Source organism: Chiloscyllium plagiosum, chromosome 11 (genome assembly GCF_004010195.1).
Source record: "Chiloscyllium plagiosum isolate BGI_BamShark_2017 chromosome 11, ASM401019v2, whole genome shotgun sequence".
Lineage (NCBI taxonomy): Eukaryota > Metazoa > Chordata > Chondrichthyes > Orectolobiformes > Hemiscylliidae > Chiloscyllium > Chiloscyllium plagiosum.
This window is the reverse complement of record NC_057720.1, coordinates 30332876-30342349: the sequence shown is the minus strand read 5'-3', so window position 1 is coordinate 30342349 and position 9474 is coordinate 30332876. Positions and strand designations below refer to the sequence as shown.

The 9474-nt window shown below is 39.3% G+C and overlaps 1 protein-coding gene across 1 annotated transcript in view; it reads right to left on the bottom strand.

Annotated features, from left to right (window-relative positions):
* LOC122554760 (lymphocyte expansion molecule-like) overlaps positions 1-2258 on the bottom strand; it is a 37802-nt gene extending 35544 nt beyond the window's left edge. Inside the window, exon 1 of the mRNA XM_043700136.1 lies at positions 2181-2258. Coding sequence (XP_043556071.1) covers positions 2181-2242 — 62 coding nt within the window. The 5' untranslated portion in view covers positions 2243-2258. The remainder of the gene's footprint in view (positions 1-2180) is intronic.
* Positions 2259-9474: the final 7216 nt, after the last annotated feature.

The following is a 9474-nucleotide window of genomic DNA, read 5'->3' as shown; positions in this document are numbered from 1 at the left end:
GAAATTTCTCCTCAACTCTGTTCTAAATGGCCTACCCCTTATTTTTAAACTGTGTCCTCTGGTTCTGGACTCACCCATCAGCAGAAACATGCTTCCTGCCTCCAGAGTGTCCAATCCTTTAATAATCTTATACATCTCAATCAGATCCCCTCTCATCCTTCTAAACACAAGTGTTTACAAGCCCAGTTGCTCCAATCTTTCAACATATGATAGTCCTGTCATTGCGGGAATTGATCTCCTGAACCTACACTGCACTCCCTCAATAGCCAGAATGTCCTTCCTCAAATTTGGAGATCAAAACTGCACACAGTACTCCAAGTACGGTCTCACCAGGGCCCTGTACAGGTGCAGAAGGACCTATTTGCTCCTATACTCAATTCCTCTTATTATGAAGATCAGTATGCCATTAGCTTTATACTCATTATATAATGAGAATATAATGCTGTGTCCTCAATGTTTACAGAAATTCCCACAACTCTACTAACACTAACTTGCATTTATATAGCACCTTGAATATTGGAATCTATTGGTTATGATATTATCTACTTCAGTTAAGAATATGAACTGAAATACATAAACCATTCTCTCCTAACACACTGTCCATCTTTTCCAATTCCTTATTTTTTTTAAATAACCAAAATCACAAGTACTGACAATTTCTCTTTGCCATTTAATTCAGTCTACTAAATTATTTGCTATGTTTCCTACTTTAGTATCATCTTAAATTTGGGTAAAATTTCCTCCTGTTCCATTTCCCTTTCATTGATGGACACAGTGGACAGAATCAATCTTGGAACAGAGCCCTGTGAAATATTGCGACTCACTTTCAATCAATTGGCCTCAACCCCCAGTCTCTGCTCTCGATGGTGTTCAGTGCCTTCCTCAACAAAGCGTCACCCATTTTGATTGGTCACAAGCCAGGGACTCCCATAAGTTAATGAGAATGCTTTGAAGACATCTTGAAAGTATTCCCACTGTCTCCACGGGAGTGTCCTGCCTTAACAGAGTTCCAAGTAGAAGAATTCTTTGAGAAGCTGCCATCTGGCATACAAATGACATGCCTAGCCCAACGGAGTTGATTTTGAGTCATTGGTGCCTTGGACATGTTGATTTGAGAAATGATGTTGCCCTTGCATAATCTTCCCTGTTAGTCAGTTTGGAGGATCTTACAAAGGTACCATTGATAGTACTTCTTCAGTGCTCTGAGGTACCCACTGTAGGTTAGCCAATGCTCTGATGCATATAGGAATGTGGGATCCCTGCTGCTCAATAAACTATGATCTTAGCGTTTTGTAATCCTGGTGATCAAATGCTCTTTTCCACAGTCGGTCAAAGGCTAATCTGGCAGTGATGATGAATTCCCATCTCTGTCTGCCCTTGTCAAGATGTGTCTCGCAGTTTACAGAAATAGTTTCCCATTTTCCACAATCACAGTGTATTGTTGGAAGTTGGTATACAATATTCACCCTAATAAGCGAGAGCACCAACAGCCTTGCTATTATTCTCAATGCACAAAACAAAGCAATTTGTTCTGCTTCTCTGAATTTAACATCCCTCAATCTTCTCCAATCAGTCCCCTGTTGCACCTTAACAAAGGCTTTCTAAAAGTCCTTGCAAACGATATCCTTTCAGTTTCTTCTGTATCTGTGACCTCTTCAAAGCTTTGTTAGGTTTGTCAAACATAAATCTTTATGAAATTATTGTTAGCCACTGCTAGTTAGTTTTCCCTTCATCTAGGTATTTAATTTTAAATAAAGATTCCAATTTTTTAAATCGCAAATACTAAATCACTTGACTCGATTAGTTCTATTTCTCTGGTCACTTTTGTGTCTTTTAAAACGCCTTCTGTCAATGTAACTAAATTCCATGGTCTCTGTTATTTCTTCCCCCTTTGCAAAATCCTTGAATCTGTCCTATCAGATCCTGGCACTTTGTTTTCCTTCAATTTAGCTATTTATACTTTAGCTTACCCCAATATCTCTATCTTCTACCCAATGTGGAATCCATCTCCTCTCCAGTATCTTTTGTATAAAATGATGTAGAATACTCCTGACCGATCCCAACCAATTTCCAACCAATTCGTTTGCAGTCCTCATCTCTATTTATTAGGAATCTGTCAATGTTAAATAAATCCACTGAAAAAACATTAGATAATCTGGGAATTCTTGACTTCAATTTACCTGGCTTTCTGAGTTCCAAAAGGTGCTCCTTCAAATTGCTTCACTTCCACTGACTGATCCATTGCTGCTTAATTTCTAGTTGACTTTGACCAAGCACCCGCTGCGTGACGGCTCCTAGCAACCCGGAACGCGCATTATCAAGTGGCATAATGGCAATGGGGCAATTTACAAAATAATAACCGACAACAGAGTGTCACATTTAATACCTCATTGCGTCAGACAGAAAACTGGTTCATATCATTCACGGAACAGCAACTTAAGAAAGAAGGTAGAAAAGTGTATTAATGTAGCTCAGCTAAACTAAATAGGCTTGAGTCTAGGACGCTGGGTCCCCTATTACACAGAAAGAAATATTTGACTGAAATTTGATTCAGTGCAAGTGATCACTGTTCTTCGAAAACAAAATAATCGTAGCCTCGAAATTATGTTACAACTAATATTACGTTGAATCACTTTTCAAAAGAAATTGTGAACGCTATTTCATCTCTAAACTGTTCGCAGCTATAAACGATATTTACCTTAATGCGATCAATGTATTGAGAAGGTGCCAGGCCTGAATCGCGTGGGATTTATTCATCACAAACTACATGCCACTAACCCACAAAACATGGATTTTACTGCACCCTTTTGCTTTGTGTGCCAAACACTTGGTTATAATTTCTTCAATACCCAGAGGCTTAACTTTCAAATGAAACTTCATTACATTAATTTCATGCCACGATTCATTCCCAAGCACCTCACTGTCAATTTGGTTATTTTGGAGATAATTATGAAGGGATCACATATCAACCCTATTTGTTAAAAGTCACACAACACCAGGTTATAGTCCATCTGGTTTATTTGGAAGCACTAGCTTTTGGAGCACTACTTCATCAGGTGGTTGTGAAAGTTCATGCTCACAGCATTTATAGCCAAAGTCCATGACACTGGTTTCCTTTGGCTATAAATTCTGTAAGCATGATGTTAACCTCCACAACCACCTGATGAAGGAGTGCCGCTCCGAAAGCTAGTATGCTTCCAAATAAACCTGTTAGACTATAACCTGGTGTTGTGTGATTTTTAACTTTAACCACCCCAGTCCAACACCGGCACCTCCAAGTCATGGCAACCTATTTGTACACAACAAGGTTCAACAAATAAAAATAAATAGATCATGGCCACATACGGTGTTTTTGATGAAGAATTGCCTGAATCTCATTCATTATCTCATCCAAAGAAGACTCCTGAAACACAATAGCAGTCCCTAAGCAATGGGCTGAATGCCAGCCTAGATTAAGTGCATAAATTCAAATGCAAATTTCCTACCGACTGAGCCACATTCACACTTAACAATTCTCACGTTGTGCCTTTTCTGGAAAATCACATATGAAATTCATATCTAATTTGCCAAGCACTGGATTGATCGTGTTATAATAAATCCTTTGTCATGATTGTTGCCATGACTTGCAGTAAGGATATCAATATAACAAAGCCTCACTACAACAAATGACTGCACATAAATTGAAATTGGGGCATTTGATCTTGGAGAATATCTACAAACTTGATTTAATCTGAACTATTTGTTAAATTGATGTTTTATTGCTCAATCCCAGCCATTTGTAATGTTCTACATTGTTTTGTGCTAACCTGGTAATCAATTATTCATCATGCAGTTTCTGTCTCCTTTTTCATTAGTAATTTTGTAACACTGCCAATCACTATCAATTGTTCTGTGTGTGCAGTTGTTCTGTGAATTAATTGTTTCTGAACTATTCCTTCCTATCTCTACTTCAGCATAACTTTATAAAAGTCCTTTGCTATGCTCACTTATCAGTTATTTCTCAGTTTCCATTATTGTCTTCTAACTCCCTTCTTGATAGCTGATATTCTTTATTTGGCATTCTCTTTGTAATCAGCAATGCATATTTAAAAACAAAACATTTGAAACTTGAATATGGATGATGTTATTGATTTAAACTAATTGTAGTCATAATATATTTTCTTCCACATATTGAGCAGAGTCACCTGTCGGGTGAATTCACTGCACTGGGAGACAGGAAGGACTTGCTCTGCCACATTTTTCAAATTACACCCAATCCTAAAAAAATATGAAACAACACTTTGAAAACAGCTGCCAAACACACCCACACTGGATAGGTTTTAAACACTTGACACAAAAGTTGAGCAGTTCTGATCACAGATTCCTTTCTTAGAACAGATCATTGTTGAGACATACCTTGTCTCGTAAGGTATGTAAATAGGAGGTTGCTGTGATGACGATTATAATCTGAAGCTCTTTAAAATATTTCCAACACCCAAGTCATTTCTGGGTCACAATCCAGAAGTGAACCATGTAGCCTGATATTATGTGAAGCTACTAACAACTATCTTCATGTTTACCATCTAAGTAAGAATGTGTGCACATTGTCAAGTTGGGAGGCCCGATCAGATGACATGAAAGCAGAGGTGAGTGCTGATGATACAGGTGGGTGGGGAGAGCATCTCACACAGGATACACTCTCTGAGCAGTTCAGCAAAATGAACAATAGAGAATGGCTGTCACAGTTAGAACATCCTTGTGGTTTGAGAAGCCACTCCCTTGGATTCCCTCTGGCTATGATCCTCTGAATCCCATAGCTCCATGATGGTAACTTGACTGGTCACAGAAAGCTGCAAAGACACCAATGCCCCACCAGTTCCTGTTGGCAAATCAAATTTCCCTCAGTCTGACAATATCTGGAACAAGTCACATGAACCCTATAGGGTAACTTTGGACTGACAGCATGACCTGATGCACAATTGATTTGAAAACATGGCTTCACCACTGGGTATCCTGGGAGGTTCTGGCAGAGGCTGTGACAAGATGGAAGATATGACAAATGGGTGCCATAGAACATGGTGCCTAGGTAATGAAGCAAGTTTCTGAAAATGGAGTGAGAAATCTCACTCTCTGATGGAAAGAAACATTCCCAGAAACTCAGCAAAATTGAAATTTAACTGAATTTTGGGAAAATTTAGCTCTCAATGTAATACATTTCTGGTTCCAGTTGTAGTATGATTAAATGACTAATTTTGTGCAGGCCAACAAATGAGGACCAATCCTTTCACAAGTGTCCCACTACAGTCCTAAGAAAATTCAGCTTCCACCTTTGACTAGGTAGAAGACAGATGTTGATCAACACCTTTTTTAGGTCAAAGATGGAAGCTGTCAAGACCGGCTGAGGAGAGTAATTGGTTCCCCAATTTTTAACTCCCTCTGAATAGATAACTGAATTATTTTAGCACACAGCTATCACATTTCAATTGAAACATATTTCATGATAAAATTGAGCCAATTATCAAGGTTTGTTTTTAATGAAATAATGAGGAATTTTATTATCTGCTTACTCCAAGAGAAAATAATAAAATTGTGACTATAAACAAAGACAAAAACAGGTAATAAGTTTACAAGGGAGAATGTCCAGTACAGGCAGAGAGAAGAAAGGTTATCTTAGATTCAATGAAGTGTTAGATTATTAACCTGATACCATAATTATTTGCTAGTTGACTTGTATCCTCAGCAGTTGCAGACTCTGCAGAAATCTTTGAGTTCTCAAGCATGATATTTTCCCAATTTACTTTCTCACTGGGCATTGTATTCTAAAATGGTAAGTGAAGCAAGCAGAAAGTCTTTCGGTTCTTGATTATAAACCCATTGCTTCCTTCTCTCTGATCTGCTCAAAAGCAGCTGTTGAAATATGGTTCAAAATGTCTTCTATTCTCTTCACAAATTAACTAACTAGGAGAAAGTGAGGACTGCAGATGCTGGAGCTCAGAGCTCAGAATCTTCCTGATGAAGGGCTTATGCCCAAAATGTCAATTCTCCAGTTCCTCGGATGCTGCCTGACCTGCTGTGCTTTTTCAGCACTACACTCTCAAAGTTGACAACTGGCAGGTGAGCACTTTCTCCCCATAATATGTGAAATTATCATGCATAATATTTATTCATAATATGTGAATGAAGACAGAAGATACAAATTGTTTGGCACTGACTCAATTACCTGCTTTCAATGACTTTTGATAAAAATGGTATTGTCAGTGCAGATGCATTTTCCTTATGGATTTCTCAAACTTTACCTCAGTCTATGGTCAGGTGACTAGTGCAGCAATTTTAGGTTCTCATTTCTACTGTTTTTAAAACAGACTTTTTATTCCTACGAAAAGTCTCAAGTGCAACAATCAGATGATTAAAATAAAATTCCACAGTCCAGTTGACCACAATTGTAACAAAGGAAATTAAAGGAGCTACTTCACATGAGCCTTCCAGATTATTAGAATTCTGTCAGATTCTTTCCTAAAATTAATTTCTATCAAACAAACATACAAATGGGTAAAAAAATAAACATGCAGAGTGTCCAGTGCTGAATGATGATGAAAGGATCATATAGTTTAAACTCCTTAGGGTGTCCTTGAGGTGTAAAGATTTTAAATTGGGATCATGGTTCTTACATTGATTTCTTGCATCCTCAGCAATAGTGAATATCGTTCATCTGTTTAAGGTCTCAGGGTATAGATGTTTCTCTCCAAATTATGTTTTAATCAGATGCTTAGTCCTTTGAGTGACAGAGACAGCAATTTCTCTATTTGCTTCCAGTCACACATCTCTGCTCTGCCCAAAGCAGTTTCCTGAAATGCAAGTTTGTTCATGTATTTCCATGTCTGAGTTCATTGTATCCAGGTTTGATAATTGTAGGCAATGCCTTTCATTTTCAATGTGTGAAACGTATAATATGTGTGTAGGTGAAGCAGGAGATGAAGTTTTCTTCATGCTTCACAGGGTGTCTTTTGATAAAAATGTTAATTTCAGTTCAGAAAATTTTGTTTAGGCCAAACATTTAATTTCTTCCATGAAGTCGTTTTTAGGGTAAAATGGATCAATGAGTATGGGGAAAAAGCAGGAACCATGTTCTGAGTTGGATGATTTACCAGGGTCATAGAATGGCCTACTCCTATTTTCCATGTATGTAGGATAGTAAAGAAGGCGTTTGCTATGCTTTCCTTTATTGGTCAGAGTATTGAGTACAGGAGTTGGGAGGTCATGTTTTGGCTGTACAGGACATTGGTTAGGCCACTTTTGGAATATTGTGTGCAATTCTGGTCTCCCTGCTATCAGAAGGACGTTTTGAACCAGAGGGGTACTAATATCCTGGGTGGGAAATTTGCTGGTGCTATTCGGATGGGTTTAAATTAGCTCAGTAGAGGGATGCAAACCTGAGGTGTAGTTGCAGTGCACAGGAGGATGAGAGTAGGGAGGGCATGGACAGGATTTCACAGTCACAGGAATGTGCTGGCAGGCAGCAAGCTGGTTTGAAGTGTGTCTACTTCAACGCCAGAAGTATCCGAAATAAGGTAGGTGAGCTTGCAGCATGGATAGGTACCTGGGAGTTCGATGTTGTGGCCATTTTGGAGACATGGATAGAGCAGGGTCAGGAATGGACGTTGCAGGTTCCAGGATTTAGATCTTTCATTAAGAACAGGCAAGGTGGTAAAAGAGGGGGAGGTGTGAGTCAAGAACAGTATAATGGTGGCTGAAAGAACTTTTGATGAGAATTTGTCTACTGAGGAGGTATGGGCTGAGGTTAGAAACAGAAGAGGAGAGGTCACACTGCTGGGAGTTTTTTAATAGGCCTCTGTAGAGATCCAGGGATGTGGAGGAGAGGATTGGCAAAACGATTCTGGGTAGGAGTGAAAGGAACAGGGTGGTCATAATGGGGGACTTTAACTTCCCCAAAATTAACTGGAAATGCTATAACTCTAGTACATCAGATGAATCAGGTTTTGTCCAATGTGTGCAGGAAGGTTTTCTGACACAGTATGTCGAAGGGCCGACAAGAGGGGAATTATCGATGGGGGAAGGGCAATTATAATGCAATTAGGCAAGACTTAGGATGCATAGAATGGGGGTCACAAAATGCAGGGAATGGGGCAATCGAAATGTGGAGCTGGTGTAAGGAACAGATATTATGTGTCCTTGATAGGTATGTCCCTGTCAGGCAGGAAGTAATAAGGTAAGGGAACTGTGGTTTACTACATAAATTGCATCTCTTGTTAAGCAGAAGAAGGAGGCTACTGAGGAGGATGTTGAGATGAGATGGTTCAGTTGAGGCGTTGGAGAGTTACAGACTAGCTAGGAAGGATTTAAAGAGAGAGTTAAGAAGAACAAAGAGAGGACATAAGCATTCTTTAGCAGGTAGAATAAAGGAGAACCCTAAAGCTTTCTATAGGAATGTGAGGAATAAAAGGATGACTAGAGTAGGAATAGGGCTAGTCAAAGACAGAAGTGGCAAGTTGTATGTGGACCCTGTGGAGATCAGAGAGGTGCTAAACAAATATTTCTCATCGGGTTTCACTCAGGAAAAGGAGAATGTTGTAGAGGAGAAGAATGATATATGAGATATTAGACTAGAAAGGATCGAGGCTATTAAGGAAGAGGTGTTATCAATTCTAAAAGGAATGAAAGTAGACAAGTCCTCTGGGCTGGATGGGATTTATCCGAGGATTCTCTAGGCAGCTAGGGATCAGGTGTTGGAGCCTTTGGCTTTGATCTTTGGGTCATCATTGTCTACGGGTTTAGTACCACAGGACTGGAGAATTGCAAATGTTGTGCCCTTATTCAAGGAGGGCAGTAGAGATGACCCAGGTAATTATAGACCAGTGAGTCTTACATCCGTTGTAGGAAAAGTTTTGGAAAGGATTATAAGAGATAAGATTTATAATCATTGAGCAGGCAACAATTTGATTGCAGATAGTCAACGTGGTTTCGTCAAGAATCCAGAATATGGTTTCGTCAAGGGCAGGTCATGTCTCACAAACCTCATTGACTATTTTGAGAAGGTGGCCAAGCATGTAGATGAGGGTAAGGCAGTTGACGTGGTGTACATGGACTTCAGTAAAGCCTTTGATAAGATTTCACATGGTAGGCTGTTGGAGAAATGCAGAGGCATGAGATTGAGGGTGATTTAACAGATTACTAGTGGTTATTAGTGGTGTGCCATAAGGATCTGTTTTGGGACCACTGCTGTTTGTCATTTTTATGAATGACTTAGATGCAAGCATAGATGGATGGGTTAATAAGTTTGCAGATGACACTAAAGTTGGTGGAGTAATGAACAGTGTGGAAGAATGTTGCAGGTTACAGGGGGACTTGGATAAAATGCAGAATTGGGCTGAGAGGTGGCAAATGGAGTTCAATTCAGATAAATGTGAGGTGATTCACTTTGGGAAGAAGAACAGGAAGGCAGAATACTGGGTCAAAGGAGAGATTCTTGGTAGTGTG